Below are 22,053 nucleotides of genomic sequence, written 5' to 3'. Positions count from 1 at the left end.
GAAAGAGGTTTAGTTTTGGTTTTGGTGGGTCTTTTTTTCCTTTTCCTGATGCCTTATGTTTGTTTCTTGTTTAAAACTATACCAAATCCTTCTGTTATAATTATTTAATATGTAAGTTATATTGCTATAATTAAAGAACAGTTTTGTTTTTTAAAAAAAGTAGGTCTGAGAGTGTTTATGTCAATAAATTTTATTTAGTCATTTCACATTACATGGACACCAAAGCATCACAGCAGATAATTATGACTTGTCAAAAATTTAAGGCCAATCAGCATGGCTACATAGCAATCATCAATTTAAAGAGACCAGTGAGCTAAGCATGACTGTTTTTCTCTAGCCTCACTCAGTTACTTGGGTGATGCCACAAACAAGTGGAATTTAGTTGGAGCTGGATGCGTGGAAATGTTTAGATCCAACCTGAACTAAAAAGGAAATGTGAAATTAAGAAGGGAATGAAAAACAAAAAGTTAGGGATAGGAAACACAATCAATAGGCTCCAGGTTATGCTAAAGACATGTTAGAGTAAGGATCCTAAAGAAAAGACAAAAAGGTAGCCAGAAGTGGGGCTACTGAAACTGATCATGATTAAAGCAACTATATTAAAATAAGTTTAGGTGGCAATGTGAAAGTAAGAATGATTGGAAGTCAAACTCATTGACAGTCAAGAAAACAAGACAAGGCAATGAAAGGGTTACCTATGCAAACACTGAAATGATCACGATTTAAGACAATTAAAGCAATACAGTTTATAATAAGCTAAAGTAAACTTTTCAAAGAATAAGATGGAGTGGCCCACAGATATTTAAACTGCAAGAGTGATTCAATAGGAAGTATACTGCCATAGCATGGCAAGAGGTTGGCGGGAACCAGGCAAGACAGTGCAAGTCTGCAATCCCAGTACTTAGGAGCAAAGGCAGAAGGGCTGAGTTAAAGGGCAGCATGGACTACACAGCAAGATAGCATCTCAAATGAACAAACAAAACAAACAAAAGGGCTGGAGAGGTGGCTCAGCAGGTAGCAGTGCTGGCTGGTCTTACAGAGGATGGGATTAGGCTTCAATGTCCACTATAGGCAGCTCACAACTGCATGTAAACCCCACTCCTCTTTTGGCCTCCGTGGGGACCACACTTATAAGTATACACATATGTATACATAACTAAAAATAAAAAATATTTAAAAAACAAAAGAAAAATGAAGAGTCAGGGTGTGTATGGTGGAGAGAAGTTGGACACCACCAGTGACAGTCAAGGGAGTACCTAGCCCACCTTGAGCTACAAATGCAGAGAAAACGGAAAACGCCTCCCACTGTTGAAAGCCTCTGGGAAAGGCTTGTCCTCAATAGGTAGCACTTCTAACAAAATGTTTACTGAAATGTTATTTTGAGTGGCACTGAATCTACAGGTCAGCCTGGGGAAATGTCTTTGTTGTTGGGGTTTCAATAATATACTGATATATTTTATCATGTAAGTCTTCTTTGTGTCTTTTGATACAGTTTCTAGTCTCTATGGTGATCATGATCATGGTAACAGTGACCAGGACAAGACAGTCTCTAGGGGTTGGTTAGAGGTAAAGACACTGTTCTTCCAAAGGTCCTGATTCAATTCCCAGCAACCACGTGGTGGCTCATAACCATCTATAATGAGATCTGGTGCCCTCTTCTGGAGTGCAGACGTTATGTGCAGGCAGTACACTATATATATAAAATAAATAAATAAATCTTAAAAAAAAAAAAAAAAAGACAGCATCTAATATTTAAATAGTACTCACCATATGCTAGCCACTAATTTAGGTGCTGTGCACATAAACTCATCAGTAACAATAATAAGGAGGGATCACTCACACATCACTATAGCCTTTCTAGTCTTGTGGCATCAGAGAATCTGGCTCAGCCGAATAACAATCCCAGGGGTCCTTTCCTTTTCAGTGTCCTTACTCACAGACCACTGACCAAGCCCTTGAGTGCAGTGACCACTACAAAAGACCGGAAGAATGGAAGGACTAAAATGGCCTTCGCAGGGTTCTGGTAGTTACAAGCATACTCTTATTTGTTTTGATTTGCTGGCTCAAATTCCTTCCTGACCACTTCATCCACTTAAGATAACTGCATGTGAGGTGGTCTCACATTGAGCACTTCTGTATTTTGAAGCTGAGTCAGACACCTTACCAAATACCAACAGCCATGTGGCATTCCAGCTCATGGCATAGGTAAAAATAAAGGAGACTGCCATCGCACAGTTCTTTTTATAGAGGAACTTGATGTTCTCTCAAACAATAAAGTGAATCATGGCTGAGTCAAATGCCATATGGCTTCTTGAACCCAGCTGATGACTTGTCTGGGTTTTTTGTTTGGGGGGCAAGTTGTTTTGTTCTTTGGGGGCACTCAAAAGACTTGCCGGCCACAGGCTCAGTAATGTTTAGGGAAAACCCATGTGTATGAGTGTACGCAGATAGACATTTATTTTTTTACTCTTGTGGTATCCTGACCTCTGAAGGGCTTAATCTATCTGGTTTCTTCATGAAAGCTACTCAACATAATTATGAAAGCAACTCAGTATCCCAAGTCATTTCCATCCCTTGAAACCAGCCATTTGTGACAGTGATATTTCCTATGTATCACTAACTACAGTCTCTCTTCTGTGTTTTTATTTTATATTCAAGGGCTCAAGAAAATCATAAAAGTACCATCAAATGCTCATTATAAAGAATCCTGCCTCTGAGGGACTGGCAGATAACTACATGCTTTTAATACTCTGTGATGGTCTTAAAAATACAGGACACAGGCCTAGAGATTGAAAAGACTTTCAAAATTATTCATTCTTTCTGTGCCACTATAACCAAATCCCTAGCAAAGCAACATCTAAGTGCAGGATTGATTTTGTTTTTTGTTTTTGTCTTGTTTTGAGACAAGGTTTCTCTGTGTAGCCTTGGCCATCCTGGACTCACTTTGTAGGCCAGCCTGGCCTCAAACTCACAGCAATCCGCCTGCCTCTGCCTCCCGAGTGCTGAGATTAAAGGCGTGCGCCACCACGCCCGGCTAGGATTGATTTTTGGCTCACAGCTTCAAAGGGTATTCTCAGCCACGGCTACCTGCTCTGGATCCTTGGGTGGAGCATCCTGTTGGTGGAAGCTTGCAGCAGAGAAGACACCTCATGGCAGACCGAGGCAATGAAAAGGGAACACATGAGAGGGCCAGAGCATGATAGCGCCTCAACGGCATCAGTTCTCAGCTTGTGGGCGGCAGCCTCTCTGGCAAGCCTCCATCTTCAAAAAGATTTCCATTACGATTCATGACAGTAGCAAAAGTACAGTTGTGAGGTAACAATGAAAACAATGTGATAGCTGGCGGCCACCACAGCGTGAGGAGCTGCATAACGAGTCACAGCGTTGGGAAGGTTGGGAACCGCTGCTCTAGGGTCAGATCCTCAGGGACCTACTCCTCCAGCCTTTCAATAATGCAACCATACGATGAATTCATCAAGGGAATACTCCATCGATCAAAGCAATCAAGAGGCAATCAATTCCCAAGAACCCATCAGCTGACAACCAAGTCCTCAATACATGAACTAGTTAGTGGTAGTCACTTCATGCTCAAACCAGAACTAAATGAGAAGTGAATGGTAAATAAATTATGAAGGAAAATTACAAGTGTGTATGTACCAAGAGATAAAGAAGGCTTGAGACTCTTATAAATTGGATGTTACGACACTTGGGCTATTTCTTTGTTAGTAATTGGGAACAAGCCAAATATAGCTTGTTTTGCTGTATGAATTATAATTGCCCAAAAAAACTTGGCGGCTACCTTAATCTTCATTGTCAAATTGACTGCAGCCAGAATCACCTCGGAGACACACCTCTACACATGTCTATGAAAGTATCTCTGGAGAGGTTTAACTGAGGGAAGACCTGATGCCCAAACTGTAGACAGGGAAAAGAAGAAGAGACAAGACTCGCTGAGCGCCAGCATTTCTCCACCACCACCCGTTCCTCACTACAGACAGTGCTCACAGGTCCTACCACTACGCCTTCATGAAATGACCAGCTATATTCAGTGAGCCAAATCTTATGTTGCTTTTTGTCCTTGAAGAACTTTTTAGTGTTAAAAATAAATTGTCTAGCACTGTTAAGAAATGATTTTTTTGCCAGGCATAGTGGTGCATGCCTGTAATCCCAGCACTTGGGAGTCAGAGGCAAGTGGACCTCTGTGCATTCAAGTTCCTGGTCTACAAAGTGAGTCCAGGACAGCCAGGGCTACACAGAGAAACCTGTTTTGAAATGCCAAAAGAAGTGATTTTTTTTCTCAATAGAACCAATTGGCTCATCCTCAATGCTCTATTTAATTCACTGAGCATGAAAGCAGTCTAGGCGCCCTTCCAGGAGATGCCTCAAAAACAATGGTTCCTACCCTCAAAAAGAGGGCTATCCAACAGGAAAAGACTGGCAGGGTTAGGGTATTCTACTGTAATGAGCTAGTGAGGTGGCCTGGTGGATAGGGTAACAAACTGGAAAACCTGAATTCAATCTCCAGAATCCCCATGGTGGAAAGAAATCAAATGCATCCCCTCTCCTCCCCCCTCCCTTCTCCCTCCCTATGTCCCTCCCAAACCTCAATAAAAGTGTAACAAGTAAGGAAGGCATGCCATTATGAAGTGAAGAGACAGTGAGAGGCGCTCACACTGTAACACCTCCCTCTTTCTGAGCAATTCCGTATGTTTGGTTATAAAAATTAAAAAGGTATATAGCCTAACTTATAAACAAGAAATACACCTTCACACGCAGGAACTGATTGGGAACATGCACAAGTCTCAACCTAAAGAGCCAGCATCTCTGCTAAGCAGCATCCTGTAGCTGAATCCTGACTGGGTGACAAGGGCTAAATGTCCCCTGCCCACTGTGGTGATTAGAAACACAATGTGGTTCACAAAGCCAGGACAGGACTCTTCTGCATGTGTGGACAGAAGAGGCCTGGAAACACTGTCACCCACACACAGGCTACATGGAGCACTGTGCCTAGGACGCACAGAGAGCTTCACAAAAAGGACAGTGGAAGATGGCTGCTCAGTAACTCTGTACACAGGCCTCCAATACTGTCCAAATCACCAAGAAAATACTTACTTTTAAGCCACCATCACTGGGATTGGTACAGAAAAATGTAAAACTTCCAAAGGGAGGAGTGAGCACAGAAAGGAGACATGGAAAAAAGTCCTTGCTCAAAGAAGGGTATTGAGGTAAAGGTTCAGAGAAAAACAGCAACAAGGAAAACTGATCGCTGCCTCATGACTCCCAGTGACAGCCTGTGTCCTGATACTGTGACCCTAGGCTATGTTGAGAGCCCAAATGAACACTTCAATCAGGGAAGATGGCTCCGAGGGTTGATAACACCTGCTGCTGAAAGCCTGACCATCTCCTGAGGTAGGGAGGGAGAATGTAGGCCATATGGTTTACTTACATACACACACACACACACACACACACACACACACACCCCAAACAAATAAAAATATAACTTCAAAAAAGAAGGCTTCCATCAAGCAGTGCAAAAAGGGATCTCTGCAACTCTGTCTACAGAAAACTACTGTGGGTTCACAAGCAGATCAAAGGGCAAAGACCAACACCAAGACCATCAGCCCGGGCACCCTGAGAAGCCAGTTTCCTCATCAAGATGAAGAGAGGAGGCTCTAGAAGACTGGGGCCCACTGGGATGCCTCAGTACTTCCGTGCCTAGTGATCCCGTGAAAAAGCAACCACAAAGCCCCTGGAGTAATGAGGGGAAGGCAGCCAAGGGCTCAGACCGCTTAGCGGCAGTGCACATCCACACTGCAGGCTGAGCCCAGGAAAAGGCCAGTATGGTGAGTAGAACCTTAGCCTGTGAGGGCCTCGGCAGCAGAACTACACCCAATTCCAACAGTGCTCCTGGGGAAGCCTCAACCCCTCACAGCAGTTAGCAGCCCCACAAGGCATTGGTTGTCTTCTCTTTTATTCCCCTAGGATCTCACTCACTCGCACATCAGTTAGTTGGCCCCGCTCAGCCTCTGGAAACAATGCAAGCACTGTCTAAAACGTTCATGAAGCAAAACCCACACGTACTATCAGATCACTAACAAGTTTAATGAAGAAAATACCCAATCCTTCTACTTTTCTTACAGCAACTCTTCCTTTTTTTTTTTTTTTTTTTTTTTTTAAGAATGTTTGTATGGGGGCTGGAGAGATGGCCCAGTGGTTAAGAGTATCACCTGCTCTTCCGGAGGTCCTGAGTTCAATTCCCAGCAACCACATGGTGGCTCACAACATCTATAATGTGATCTCTTCTGACCTGCAGGTGCACATGCAGATAGAGCAATGTATACATTAAATAAATAAATAAATCTTTAAAAAAAAAAAAAGAATGTTTGTAGGGGAGGCACAAACTAATGGGCAAGTGGGTGCATGTGTGCCATGGTGCCTATGTGGATATCTACACTGGCTACTTTTTATGTCAACTTGACACAGGCTAGTCATTTTAGAAGAGATAGAATCTCAATTGAGAAAATGCCCCCACCAGACTGGCCTGTGGGCAAGCCTGTGGTGGATTTTGTTGACTGATGATTAGTGTGGGTGGGCTATCCCACAGAGGGTGGTGTCACCCAGGGGTAGGTAGTCCTAAATAGTGTAAGAAAGCACATACACAAGATTAAAAACTAATAATAGAAAGTTATCAGGAGCTGGGCGGTGGTGACGCACACCTTTGATCCCAGCACTCGAGAGACAGAGGCAGGTGAATCTCTGTGAGTTCGAGGCCAGCCTGGTCTACAGAGTGAGTTCCAGGATAGCCATGGCTACACAGAGAAACCCTGTCTGGGAAAAAGAAAAAAAGAAAAAAGAAAGAAAGTTATCAGGGGCCAGGTACTGGGGCACACACCAGTAATCCTAGCACTTGAGGAGGCAGATGTAGGCAGAGGCAGATCTCTGTGAGTTCCAGACCAGCCTGGTTTACAAAGTGAGTCTAGAATAGCGAGGGCTATTACGGAAAAACCCTGTCTCAAAAAAAAAAAAAGGGGGGGGGGGAACAAAGCAGAACTGGAATCAAGAACTCTGTACCACCACACAATTGCATCTCTCCATCCAAACATGTAACCACCAGTTCATCTTTTCTGATTTCCAAACTACCTGCAACAGCTGGAACCAAACCCCAGAAGCATTCTCATCTTCACCCCAGCACAACAATCCAGTTGGCCCCTGAGGCCTACCCATTCAATCTGATAAATTCCTCAACACCCACCCTATCCTTCCCCACAGTGCCCTCATCCGGGTACTTTTTCCCTGGGACTTCTGCAACAGCTGCTGAAATATCCCTCCAGCTTCATGCCCCTGCCTCCAGCTTCATCCCTCTGCCCCTAGCTTCTCTGTTCTCTTTCATCCACAACAACAGCAATCAGAAAGGCTTGCCTCACCAACAGATTTCATCAAACCACTTCTTCTGACAAAACCATCAGTGGTTTCCTATAATTCCTCTCACAACAAACCAAGTCAAGAAAGCCATAGGCCTTAATCTTCTCAACAAGTTACACAGGGGAAAGCAATGTCTGGATGTCTCTTCTGGTCCAGACATAGTATCTATTTTATTTCTCTGCAACTCTACAGAATCAGTATATGACCCTTTCACAGATGCCATCTTGTGTAGGTTGCCAGAGAATCTCTAGTCAATTTACAGGTATGGGTGCTTTGCCCTCGTGTATGCCTGATACCCAGAGACCAGCAGGGGGCATCAAATCCCCTCATACTGGAGTTACCGATGGCTGCGAACTATCATATGGGTTCTAGGACTCGAACCCTGGTCCTCTGGAAAAGCAGGAACTGCTCTTAACCACTAGAACCATCTTCCCGGGCTCTCTCAGGTCATCTGTCTTTCCTGGCTCTGGAAGGCAGCACCACTACTGTGTAGCTCTCTACCACGATGTTTACACAGCAATCCCCTAATATGTTTGATGAAAGGAATTGCATCATATTTGTTTTTGTAGCCTCAGCCCCCTGCAAAGACCGTTTCATAGTGCCCAATATATAGTTACTGGTTAAGGTATAGGTCCTGAGTGGTATAGACAGATCCAAGCATCAAATCAACCAGCATTACTTACTGGAAGTCTCACACTGATTAGCACTCTACCCACAAACCCAAGCGGCAGTACACTTTTAGAGGTACACTCTTCCACTGTGTCTGCGAGAGGAAAGTGCTCAGACCAACATGTTCTGTTGTTGTCGTTGGGTTTGTTTATTTGCTTTTGAGATAGGACGGCTGCCACAATGCTGACCAGTCTGGCCTGGAACTCAGAGATCCACCTGCCTCTGCCTCCTGAATGCTAGGAGTGAGGGTCTATGCCACCATGCCTAATTCCGTTATCTGTTTTGTTGTTGCTGCTCTGTACTGGTCTGTTTTTAGAGACAGGGTTTCTCTGTGTAGCCTTGGCTGCCTTGGACTCACTTTGTGGACCAGGGAGGCCTCGAACTCTGAAATAGCTGCCTGCCTCTGCAACTGCATTATAGGCACTACCACACCCAGCTTTTTTTTTTTTTTTAAGGGAAAGTTCTAGTAACCTAGAGCCTGTGTGTTCTTTTGCACTATGCTCTGTGCTGTGTCCACACACTAGGATTGTTTGTTATCTCCCTACAGAAGAGAACAAGGGCTCCAAGTCCTCTCACCCACTTACTAAGCACAAGGGAGACCATTACTGTTAGGAGAAAATAACCCTTGTTTAATTAATACTAGGTGTCAGACACATCCTAAGGATGCGACACGCATAATCTCATTAAATCCTCGCTACCACTCAACTAGGGAGGGTCCACCCCACACCGTTCCCACTAAGCCGAAAGGGAAACTGCGACACAAACTATCCTACAAACCGCAACCAGAACCGACAGCCTCGCGCACTTCTGTTTCCACGTGTTTTATTTCCTGTCAGCGCCGAACACATGCACCACGTCTCCCACTTTTTAAGGCTGGAAACAGAAAGGTTGGAGGCAACGCGGAAGCAGGTGTCAAGTAGCCAGTCCGGATCTGCACGCAGGCTCCCCTTTAACCCAGTGATGGGAGCATGCCTGAACACGCCTCCGCTGGCCACCGCCCTCAGGGCCCTCGCCTTAGGAACCGACGCGACAGCTCCCTCCCAGCCAGCTCAGGGACCAGCGTCGCCATCGCCTGCCCCGCACCCACTCACCCCCACTCCCCCACCCCCCACCCTCTCTCCCCGCCCCGAGCCTGAGCAAAACCAGATCCAGAACAGGCCGAGATGTGCGCCACAGAACCACAGCCCGCGAGTGGGCCGAGCCTGCCGAGGCCGGCGCCCAGCCCGGAGCCCCCACCACGGATCCTCTCCCTCTTAGGCAGCAAACCCCCCGCGCAGTTACCGGTTACGCTGCTCCTTGAAGAGCGCCGTGAGCGCGCGCAGGGCCTCCAGGTCCTGGATGGGCGCTGGCACCATGACGCCTGACAGCCGGGAGGGTGGCATCCTGGGCGCCGCCATCTTGCCACTCGCTCTTGGGCCGAGCCTGACGAGGCGGAGAGAAGAGCGAGAGAAGAAGGGGGAGACCGACGACCGGAGACGAGACAGAGGACGCGGTCCGCACAGCTCTGGCTTCCGCAGCTCGCGTCACCCAGATCCCGTGCTGCTGCAAGGCAGAGAGCGCGAGACTAGCTGTTTTGCCTCAGGCGCAGAGGACAGGGCGGCGCGGCGGGGGGGCGCGGGGGGGCGATGGGGGAGGGATGTGGGAGGGGGCGAGGGCGGAAGTCCCGCCTGAGGGGAGGGGGTCCAGCGGAAGTCCTGCTCCGTCGTGGGGGCTGGAAGTGGGTGTTCTCGGGTCCTCGGTGGGGCCTCGGAAGCAAAGACGCCCCCAGAGGACAGAATATTGGGCTGAAAGAGGCAGGGGTAGGGTTGGGTGGAGTGAGGTGGGCTGTAGAGTGTCCTAGGGAATGGGCGCCTGTCAGGGACAGATACCTTGAAGAAGGGCCTCCATTAACCTAGTAGTTTCCCTCTGGGGAAGGAATACCAGCCCCTCCCCCCTCCTGCCTCCTTCCTCCCATCCCCCATGCCCCCCCCCCCACTCCGGGCTAATGAATGCTGTCCCTTGATGGGACCTAGGAAGGAGGCTCCTTCTGAGGGGGAGGGGAGGAGATACTGACCAGAAACGTCGTCATGGGAGGGGACCTGCTGAGAAGACTTACCCTCAGGGGATGTGTTGCTAGGCCAACAAGTCCTTATTGCAAGGGAACCTGGAATAGAAACTCCCTCTAGGGAAGGTATGCTAGGTTAAAGTGCTCAGTGGAGGGAGACCTAAAATGGAGGTTTCTCCCATGGGGAAAGGACGCTGGATACAAAGAGCCCATGGGAAGAAAAAAAGAAACGTAGACAAAAGCCCCTCTCAAGGGAAAAGGGCTCTGAACAGAAAGTGCCCACACATGGGGCTGTTGTATCCTCATGAGAGGTGTAAAAAGAATGGTTTTATTTGGGCTCACAGGTTGAGGGTACAGGCCAACCTGGTGAGAACTCATAGCACAAGTGCTTGAGGCATCTGGTCATATTCGTAGACGGCCAGAAAGCAGACATGGATGCATGGTTGTGCTCTACTGGCTCTCTCTTTTTTTTATGCAGACCGTGGAATGGTGCCACCCTAATTTAGGGCACGTTTCTCAGACAGTTAACCTAATCCTTCATAAATATACCCAGAGGCTTGTCTCTTTGGTGATTCTAGACCTTGTCAACTTGACCATTAATAATATAGGGGATCTCTGGGAAGGGGGCACCCTCCAGGGGAGAGGATGTTTATCTGAAGAGCTCGGTCAGACATTAAAAACATTTTCTATCTTCCAGAAGACCTTGAGTGTGTTTCCCTGGCATGTTCGCCCTGGGTGGAGTTCACAACTACCTGTAATTCCAGCTCCTGGAGATCTGCAGGCACCCTCAGTGGCATACACTCACACGGATACAGATTAAAACTAGTTTTTGTTTTGTTTTGTTAAAAAACCTATCTGAGGCAACCTGGGACAGAAAGTAAAGAGATATAAAGAAGGTTTACCTAGGAAGAGATACTGGCTAGGGTCTGGGAGGAGAGGTTCCAGGCAAACGGTCCCCTAAGAATTTTTTTTGAGGGGTGGGGAGTTTCAAGACAGGGTTTCTCGAATTAAATGTTTTAATCTGGGCCACTCCCTCAAGTGCAACAGCCTGTCACCTGTTGCCAAGTTTGAGACCCTGAAAGCTGGTGTCCTCGTCTTTTTTTTTTTTTTTTTTTTTTTTTTTTTTTGTCCTTGTCTTTTCTTACCATCTACTGCTAATATTGTCACTTGTCAAGCACTTCGAATAGCTCATAAAGGTCTTTCGAGCACAGTGAAAGGGTGAGCAAAGTAGCTCACATTCCCAAGCCTGATGACCCTGTGTAGAAGAGAAAACTAACTCCAATACATTGATTGTCCTTTGACCTCCAGTCCTGTACCCACATGCGCATGCTCACACACACACAATTTAGAAAAAAAAGAAAAAACTCATACAATTAGAAGTTGTCTTAGTCACTGATCGGTTGCTATGAAGAGAAGCCATGGCCAAAGAAACGCTTATAAGAGAAACTTTAATTAGGGGCTTGCTTATAGTTTCAGAGGATTAGTCCATCATCACGGCAGGGAGCATGGCAGCAGGTAGGTGTTTACTTGGAGAAGTACCTGAGAGCTACACCCTCATCCACAGGCAGAGAGAGACAGAGACTGAGTCTGACATGGGCTTTTGAAACCTCCAAGCCACCCCCAAGTGACTTACTTCTTCCAATGGCCACACCTCCTAATCCTTCTTAATCATTGCAGATTGTGCTACTCCCAGGTGACTAAGCATTGAAATACATGAGCCTACCGGCGGCGTTCTTATTTAAACTACACAGAAGAAAAAGGCTCAGTTTGCCAGCAGTAAGGCATTAATGTGTTTTTCTAAAGGAAATTAGTATATTTCACTGGAATTAGGCGATGTTGATAACCCATATATTTTCTTTCCATCCCTCTTTGCTCCCTTGTACTGTATATACAAGAATTGTCAAACTCTGTACTGAGAACTAGACATACAAAGATTGGCAAAAGATGTTACAAGCTCGAAGGAACTCACAGACTAGAGGAAGAGAGACAGAGAGGCAAATGTACTAGAGTCCAGTAGATTGCTGTGATAGACAGTGCTAACAACCACTGGTGTCACTTAATATACGTAACTATGACAACACTAAGGACCGAGTACCAACAGACTTTTCCATAGCACTGACTGCACATTCATCTACTCTGCAATGATCTGTTTGTAACTGCTAGGTGCCAGAGTGAGATTGCCTGGCATGTAGGCTCGTGACAATTCTGAGTGTTATTCCCAGGCTAGCAAGGCAAACCTGACACCTTTTGTCTTGAGGAGCCGTAAATAGTTAAGTATATTTCTCATATGTGAAGGTTTTCATTCCATGTTTCCCGTCTTCTACTGTGAAACAAAAACTGCACTGAATCTTCCCAAAATGTCCCCCTCTTCATTATAAAGTTACTATTACAGTAATAAAAACACCATACCCAAAAGTAAGTTGAGAAGGAGATGATTTATTGGCCTATGTTTCCATATCACTGTTCACTGAAGGAAATCAGGACAGGAACTCAAAACATGGCAGGAACCTGGAGGCAGGAGCTGATGCAGGGGCCATGGAGAGGTGCTGCTTACTGGCTTGCTCCTCATGGCTTGCTCAGCCTGCTTTCTTATAGAACCCAGGACCATCTGCCCAGCAATGGCACCACCTACAATAGTCTGGGCCCTCCCCCATCAATCACCAATGTTAAAAATGCCCTGGCAGCTTGCCTACAGCCCAATCTTATGGAGGCATTTTCTTTATTGAGATTCTCTCCTCTCTGATGACTTTATCTAATGATAAAACTATCCCACACACCCTCTCTCTATTTGAATTTCTTTTCTGGAATATTGCTATGGGCTTTTTATTTATCTTTTAGCTACATTATAAGTCTTTTTTAAAAACCTCAAGATTTCACTCTGTTCTAAATGTCTGCTGGAGTTCAATTACATTCAGATTTCTTTTTTTTTTTTTTTTTTTTTTTTTTTTTTTTTTGGTTTTTTCGAGACAGGGTTTCTCTGCGTAGCCTTGGCTGTCCTGGACTCACTTTGTAGACCAGGCTGGCCTCGAACTCACAGCGATCCGCCTGCCTCTGCCTCCCGAGTGCTGGGATTAAAGGCGTGCGCCACCACGCCCAGCATTCAGATTTCTTTTTAAGATTTATATATTTAGGGGGCTGGAGAGATGGGTCAGAGGTTAAGAGCACTGGCTGTTCTTCCAAAAAGGTCCTGAGTTCAATTCCCAGCAACCACATGGTGGCTCACAGCCACCTGTAATTAGATCTAGTGTGTAGGCACATGCAGGTAGAATAGTGTATAACAAATAAATAAATATTTTTTTAAAAGATTTATATATTTAGTTTTATGTATATGAGTGCTCTATCTGCATGCTAGAAGAGGGCATCAGATCCCAGTATAGATGGTTTTGAGCCACCTTGTGCTTGTTGGGAATGCAACTCAGGACCTCTGGAAGAGCAGACAGCACTCTCAACTGCTCAGCCATCTGTCTAGCCCTACACTCAGATTATTTTTTTAAATTGAAATTCCCTAAATAGTTAGCTAGCTTCTTCTCCACGACCCACTGTTACCCCATCTTCTTAGTTCTTCCTCCTCTGTTTTGCTTCAGCCAACTGGCCTCAGGAAAGTTGCCCTCTGCCACAGAACTTTGCACACTTTGTGCCTTTTGCATAGGATACCTCCTCACAAATACATGTATACAAATATGTTTTCTTCAACCCTCTGCTCAGCTATCTTCTTCTTTCCCTTCTCCCCCCACCAGACTACCACTATCTTCCTTCTGTTTTTTATTTATGTGTATGTGTGTGAGTCACTGTGAGCATATATATATATATATATATATATATATATATATATATATATATATATATATATTATGCCATATATGTACCAGAGCCTGAAGAGGGCATTAGATGCCCTGGAACTGGAGTTGAAGAGGTTTATGACCCACCATGTGGGTGCTGGGAACATGCGCTCTTAACCACTGAACCATCTTTCCAGTCCCAAACAATAGATTGTCACTTCCTGTGTGTCTGTGTTACGGGCATTTAAACCTAGGGCCTGGTACTTCCTAGGTAAGTGCTCTACTACTTAATTACATGCCCAACACCATCTCTGATTTTGTTGAAGAACTTCTAGCTCCCATGTTTTACACCTAGTCTTAAACTAGGTGCTCAAGTGATTTACCTCTGCCTCCCAAGTAGCTGGCTGTGCGGGCCCTGCCAGAACACGCAACGCAAGTGATTAAATGGGCTTCCCAGTCAGTTTGCTAAGAGCTGTAATACTTCACCCAACCCAGGCCCAAGGAATCTTCTCTGCACACTTATTCTAGTTTGCTTCCTGTTGCTGTGACAAACACCGTGGCTAAACACAACTTTAGGAGGGAAGGGTTTATTTGGCCTACAAGTTAGAGTTCGTCGTCAAGGAAACCTGAGGCAGGAACTAAAGCAAAGACAGCAGAGGAATGTTGCTTACTGGCTTGCATTTTATGGCTTTCTTCTACAAGCCAGGCTCACCTGCTCTGAGACAGCACCACTCACAGAGGACTGGACCCTTCCACACTAATCATTAATCAAGAAAATGCCCCCACAGACTTACTGCCAGGCCAGTCCAATGAGGGCAGTCCCTCAGATAGGGTTCCCTCTTGTCAGGTGACTCTAACTTGTGTCAAGCACAACAAAATAAAACAAAACCCTAATCAGTATAGCACCTAACACATTCTGAGGTTACATACCAGTTTTGTTCATTGTTGCTCATCTATTATGTTTCCTTCTAGAAAACAAGATACAAAAGAGTAGAGCTGCCTATTTCTAACATCTTCATCTCCAGCCAAGTACCTAGAAGAAGGTCCAGTGTGTAGTGGCAGGTCAATAAATATTAATGAATGAAAAATATTTTATAACATATAATATTTTCAGAAATGATAAAGGAAATGTTACACACTCCAAAGGAATACAGTCACTGAAAGGGTTCAGGAATGAGAGGAGAGGGGGAAAAAGAGGAAGTAAAGGAAAAAAAAAACATTTTTTAAAAGGCAAAATGACAGACCAAAAAAAAAAAAAAAAAAAAAAAAAAAAAAAAAAAAAAAACCAACAACAAAAAAAAGACGTATGGATAAAAAAAGAAAAAAGAAAGTTCAATTTGTCAAGTGGCATGTGGTATCGACTCCCCAGAATCGATGGAGGATCTCAACCTTGACTGAGCGGATCTGAGCAAGTTAATATTTCACTTGGTTCAATGGCAGCTTTTACTGTTTGTTATGTAACTTGCTCGCCTTAGATAAACCACATGGGCAAGCCACCGCATTGAGGTGCTACACAAGGATGCAACCTTAGGTGTAACTTGTGACACATATTTGTATTGTGGGCCCACTACACACAAAAAAAAGAAGAATCAGGAGCTTGAGGAATCAATAAAAAAAAATAAGGGTCGGACTGTTAAAGGAGACAAAGGAAAACCAGAGATGAGAGTGAACGAAGTATAAGGCAAACAGACTCAGACCAAATGCACATGGTTTTAGGGAAGGAAAGAAAGAGAATGGAAGATGAGCAGGGGGAAAAAACAAAATACCAAACTCTTGACTCCTGTATTTGACACTCCTCCTTGCTCCTACTTTTTTGTTGTTGTTGTTGCGAGGAATAAAGGCAACCTGGGGAGAAAGGGTTTCATCTAACACTTAAGAGTCCATCCTGCGAGAAGTCAAGGAAGAAGCCTGGAGGCAGGAACTGAACAGAGACCTTAACAGAATGATGCTTACTGGCTTGCTTTCTTTGCCTTGCTCAGCTAGCTTTCCTATAGAGCCCAGGTCCACATGCCTAGATGAATGGTACCACCCACAGGTACTGAGGCCTCCTATATCAATCAACAGTCAAGAAAGTGCCCCATGGATATCCCACAGGCCACTCTGATGGAGGCAACTCTTCCATAGAGGTTCCCTCTTCCTTCCCCTGTGTGTCAGGTTGACAAACCTAGTTGTGACATCTTTAGTTCCTCTTCTGTCTTCTCGCTAGAGTGTTCCTTGTGTGTCAACTTCTACATGAGACCCATGTACCATCAGGAAATCCTCTAGCCATACCTATCAGCTAGCTCTTTCTGTCCTAGTTGGCTTTGTCAACATGAGACAGTCTAGAGCCATCTGAGGGAAAAGCCTTGATGGAGGAATTGCCCAGGTCAGGTGGGCCTATGCACACACCTGGGAGACAGTTCTTGATTGTTGATGTGAGAGGGCACAGCCTACTGTGGCCAGGTGAGCCAGAGCTATGTAAGATCCCTAAGCACAGACGTGCAAGCAAGCCAGCCAACAGTGTTCCAAGTAGTATTGCAAGGCCTGGCTCCAAGATATGTGTATGGGATTCTTAATTTAGCTTTTCTGCACTTTTAATAGTTTTGTTTCTTCTTGCTGGATAGAGTTTGTTTGGGTTTATCAACCAACTAGTTTATTCTAGGCACATTTTTTTCTTTTGAAGAGAAATAGAGGCATTGGAAATATGGCTCAGCAGTTAAGAGAACCAGATCCTCTTCCAATGGACCCTGATTCCGCTCCCAGCACCCACAGCCCCAGGGGAACTGATGCCCTCTTCTGTCCTCTGGAGGTACTGCATACACATGGTGCACAGACATGCACGCAGGCAAAACACACATAAATACAATTAAATTAAAATCTACTAGAAGAAGAAGATGATGATGAAGGAGGAGGAGGGAAGAGGGGGAGGAGGAGGAGGGGGAGGACGGGGGAGGAGGAGGAGGAGGGAAGAAAGACCTCTAAAGAAAACTAAAAACAAGACTGATAAAGACAGAAGGCTAGAAAGCCTGCCTAGAGCAGTTCTTAGATCTAAACCACAGCTTCAGTGAGTGCAAATATATTTATAGACACATCAAAATGAAACTGCAGAGAATGACAAAGACAACTTGATAAGCCACAGGAAACACACAGTTTCTTTTTAAGGGAGTGACAATTCGAGTAGGCTGCATTTAAGACAGACACACTAGAAACCAAAATATTGCACTGAGACCTTCCATGTGCTGTAAACTATAAATAGCCACCCACAGACCCACACGACAGGAAAGACAGAGGCGTGAAGACAACCCCAGGTGGAGGAGGAAGGGGCAGAGTCAAGACTTATGAGGATGGCAAACAGTTAGCATCACAGAAAGGGACCAAGGGATGGATGGACAAGCAAATCATGGTATGTCCATACAGTAGAAAGAAACAAAATATCAACACAACAGTGTGAGCAATCTCAAAATCGGTTATGCTGAACAAAATGCCTCAAACGGGAAGGACTGTGTTCTGTGCAGTTTCGCTGTATGAAAATACATTTGGTAAACTCCAACACAATTCAGCTCATTATATGAATTTATAAAGAAATTATAGAATAAGGATGGACCAGGGGAGAGACTAGACTGTGAAGATCAAAGCCAGGCATTGTACTGCAATCTGTAATCCAGCACTTGGGAGGCCAAGGTAGGAGGGCACTGTGAGTTCAAGGCCAGCCTAGACTATATAGCAAGATTGTCCCAAAACAATAGGAAGGGCAGTGTTTTAGGGTCATGAAACTATTCTGCGGTGACTCTGACAGTCATCAGTGATTGTGCACTAACTGGAAACTTCACCAAACAACGCACTTTAAAAATGTGAATCTGATTTTGCATAAATAATAGATAGTGAAAAAAATTTGACAACAAAAAGTGTAGCTGGCCCTGATGTGTAATAGATCTGTGTTCTTGCTATGGACAGCTTCCAGGCATTGGCTAACAGGCACCCTGGGATCTCCAAGTAAGCAGAGCTATGAGGGGCAGATCTATACTCACCTGGCCTTTCTGTCTGGACTCACTTCCTAATTCATAGGAAAGCTGTTAGCAAGGACAGCGAGACAAACTGGGTGAGTCAAAGAGCCAGGGTCACAGATGGCAAACCCATGTGGCTGGAACTTCCAAAGGTTAAGAGCTAGGCTGCTGGGAGATTCAAGTCCAGCAAAAGGCTGTGTGAGTCTTGGTCTGAGTGTTGGACTGTGTGTGTATGGAGAATCCACTGGGCCAGACAAAGAAACCGAGGAGGAGCAGGAACCCTGAGCAGCCCTGGAGAGTACACAGAACCAGAAGTCAGATTTCTAAAGTTAGAATATGTACAATGTAGGTGGACCTCAAAAACATTGTGGTAAGGAAAAGAAAGCATACCAAAGACTGTATTTCTATGAAATCTCTTTAAAAAAAAAAAAGGAAAAACTATACAGATAAAAAAATAATACATATGTATTTGTCTAAAGTTGGGAGCAGAAACAAGAATTGAACAAAAAGACAAAATCGGCAAAAATGAACCAAAAAAAAATCACAAATGTGTTTTTGTTTTTTGTTTCTCCAGACAGGGTCTCATGGAGCCCAGGGTGGCCCTGAACTCCTAACTCTTGCTACCTTCACCTTCTAAGTGAGGCACCGTGTCCATCTTAAAAGTCATCAAACTTGTCAAGTATGGCGGTGCACATCTTTACAATCCCAATGCCTCGCAAGCTGGGCTTTGTGAATTTAAGGTTAGCCTGGTCTATACATTGAGCTCTAAGTTAGCCAAGGCTGCATAGTGAGAGCCTGTTTAAAAATCAACACACATACACACAATCAACGATTCATCAAACTTCTAAAGAAAACAGGACCTCCTAGCTTATTACTGGCCCTTGTACAGACAGAGCCCCTGACCAGGACCTCAAAGGTCTGCATGGCCGTTAGACCTATTGTCACAAAAGTGTTCATTTTAGGATGAAAGAGCTTCTACTGGGGTGGAGCACCAGGAAGCTCTCAGAGCAAAAACACATAGCACAGGTCAGTGGCTCAAACTCTTCTGGCCTCTGGGGACTCCAGACATACCCACGTATCACAGATAAACATACAGTCAAAGCACCCATGCACATAACCCATAATATAAATACCAAAAAAAAAAAAAAAAAAAAGATATCTTATCCTTCTGGAATTTAGAAGATTAAAATAAGTTTCATTGAGCTTAAGTCAAAGTATTTACAAAGCTGCTTCCTTGTGGGGTCTCCATGAAAGAATGTGTTTCTTTGCTTTTTCCAGCTCAGAGCTCACTCACATTCCTTGGCTCCTGGCCCCTTCTTGTATCTCCAAGGCCAGAAATGCAGGGCTGAAGATTCACCTTCTCACACTGCAGTCCTCCTCTGTCTCGGTTTCCATGGTTACATCTCCTTCCCTGACCCGAACACTCTCCTGTTACCCACTTTCAATTAGGAAGACCCTGTGATTAATTCTGTGCCCATCAGGGTGATTCAGGGCCAGCTCCCATCTCAAGACCAGCTGGAAAGACCCTCAGTTTCCATCTGCAATCTTTTTTCTTTTTCTTTCTTTTTTTCTTGTTTTTGTTTTTGTTTTTCGAGACAGTTTTTCTCTGTGTAGCCTTGGCTGTCCTAGACTTGCTTTGTAGACCAGGCTGGCCTCGAACTCACAGAGATCCACCTGCCTCTGCCTCCCGAGTGCTGGGCTTAAAGGCGTGCGCCACTACGCCAGGCTTCCATCTGCAATCTTAACTCCTCTGCCTCCTCATGAAATCCGACATATTCACAGATGCCAGGGTCTAGAGTGAGGAACACTTGGGTGACGTTACTCCACCCTCCACGCTGGGCAGGTGAGCGGAAGTCAGTGTAGAATGTTTCACCGAAGCCTCACTCTGGAGTTGCTTTGAAAGACAATGGCAATGAGCTGGACTCCTCAGGGAGTAGCAATGGTGAGTGTTCCCGATGAGTGCTCCTACACCACATTTGTGTAAAGAGGAGCATCCCAAGATTGGATGTATATGGACTAAGGAGCAGTGGCAAATGGCCCCGTTAGAAGGTAGAAATAGAAAACATTGGTTGACTGGGGTCTGACTAGGGAGGAAGATACAAATAAAGCTAAAAGAACAAACACTTAAAAAAAAAAAAAAAGAAAGAAAGAAAAGAAAAAAAAAAAAAAGATCCAGGGCTAGAAAGATGCTGAGCAGTTAAGAACACTTACTGCTCTTGCTGAGGACTGGGGTTCAGTTCCCAGCATACACATACACAGTGGGTCACAAACGTCTGTAACTCCACTTCTGGAAACAGTGCCACCGTCTGGACTCCATGGGTAACTGTACTCACATACACAGACACATACACACATAATTAAACATGAAATACTCTTTTTGAAAAGAGAGAGAAGGTCTTGGAATCACATGTTAGTGCTATTAGAGAGGCCTCTACCACAGCCAGGGACAGCAGACGACCTTAGCCACTTGCCTTTGTCATCAGCCATACTGGAAGTGATAGTAGTCCCACAAAATCAGTGGCCATGTGGTAGAAATCGAGTCCTGCCTGGGCCCCACAGCACAGATGACCACACACCACTGAGGAATATTCAGTGCTCCCCCTCAGACCATTCCTGCTTCCTCACTCTCCACAGTGATCTACACAGAACTGCCCGTTATAGATGCTCTGCACCCAAGTCTCTACCTACACATCCTAGGGAACTTAATCCAAGACACGATATTCAGTGACCACCGAGTAAAATTTATTCTATTCTAAATATGTGTTTACTTTTATTTTATGTGTATTGGTGGTTTGCGTGCATGTATATCTGTGTGAGGATATCAGATCTTGGAGTTACAGACAGTTGTGAGCTGCTATGTGGGTGCTGGGAATTGAACCCAGGTCCTCTGGAAGAGGAGTCAGTTCTCTTAGCCACTGAGCCATCCCTCCAGCCCCCCTGAGTAGAATCTAACTACCCATTTTCACTGTGCACAGGACAATCTTCTTGGAAGAAGGCAAGCCACACACCCAGAGCTACCATGTAAGTCTTGGCTGCCTTTCGGCACACCCGTCCCTCACCTCCGTCACAATTTCCCTTTAAGGCATCACCTAACCCTGAGACCCTCACTTATCATTCGGACACAATGGCTCCTAGAACATGGGCAAATGGGTGGCCCTGGAATAGGTGGCAATATCTCCTCTGCAGCAGATGGGAGACCGGAACAGGCAGAGTACTCTTCCTACTGAGGTCCCTGCTGACAACATTACCGGGGCCACTCTGCTCCAAAGTCTCCATCACTGGGCACAAAGTGCCACTGGGTGGCATGTACACCACCTGCAGCTATTTATGTGGTCACTCACAAACTTGTTTATCGTCTGTCTTTCTAATACATAACCTTCAAGACAGCAGACACGGTTTCCATCTGATGACTATACACTGTGCTCTGAGATCTGACTGTGGAGGATGATGAGAGTGAAGCTGAAAACAAAAACAAAAACAAAAACAAAAACAAAAAACAAGAAAAATATCTGGGGCTGGAGAGATGCTACGTAGTTAACACGTGGCACTCTTGCAGAGCACGGTCGATCATCACTGTCAACTTGATACATTTAGAATCACCATGTGCGCTGGCTAATTTTATGTCAACCTGACGCAAGCTATAGTCATCTGAGAGAGGGGAACCTCAATTTAAAAACCATCTCCCTAAGATCAAGCTGTAGGCAGACAAGCCTGTAGGGCATTTTCTTAATTAGTGATTAGTCAGGGAAGGCCGGGCCTGGCCCATTGTGAGTGGTGCCATAACAGTGGCCCTGGGTTCAATAACAAAGCAGGACATAAGAACAAAGCCAGTGAGCCACACTCTTCTTGGCCTCTTCATCAGCTCCTGCCTCCAGGTTTATGTCCTGTTTGAGTTCCTGTCCTGACTTCCTTTAATGATGAACAGCGATACTGAAGTGTAAACCCAAGAAACAAACCCTTTCATCCACAACTTGCTTTTGGTCCTAGCATTCCATCACAGCAATAGTGACCCTAACAAAGACACTATGAAAACATACCTCTGGGTATTTCTGAGAGAATGTTTCCAGAGGGGTTTAGCTGAGAAAGGGAGACCCACCCTGAATGTGGTTGGAAACATTTATCTCATTGGCCCTAGACTGTTTAAAAAGGAGGT

At 45.1% G+C, this 22,053-nt stretch overlaps 1 protein-coding gene across 1 annotated transcript in view; it reads right to left on the bottom strand.

The window, feature by feature from the left end:
- The window catches only part of Atxn10 (ataxin 10), a 137,010-nt gene extending 127,304 nt beyond the window's left edge, over positions 1-9,706 (bottom strand). The window contains exon 1 of the mRNA XM_051160140.1: positions 9,376-9,706. Within this exon, the coding sequence (XP_051016097.1) occupies positions 9,376-9,491 (116 nt within the window). The 5' untranslated portion in view covers positions 9,492-9,706. The remainder of the gene's footprint in view (positions 1-9,375) is intronic.
- Between the last annotated feature and the right edge of the window lie 12,347 nt (positions 9,707-22,053).

The sequence above is a fragment of the Acomys russatus genome, chromosome 17 (genome assembly GCF_903995435.1).
Source record: "Acomys russatus chromosome 17, mAcoRus1.1, whole genome shotgun sequence".
NCBI lineage: Eukaryota > Metazoa > Chordata > Mammalia > Rodentia > Muridae > Acomys > Acomys russatus.
Note: the sequence above shows the minus strand (reverse complement) of the source record. Positions and strands in the feature narration are given on the sequence as shown.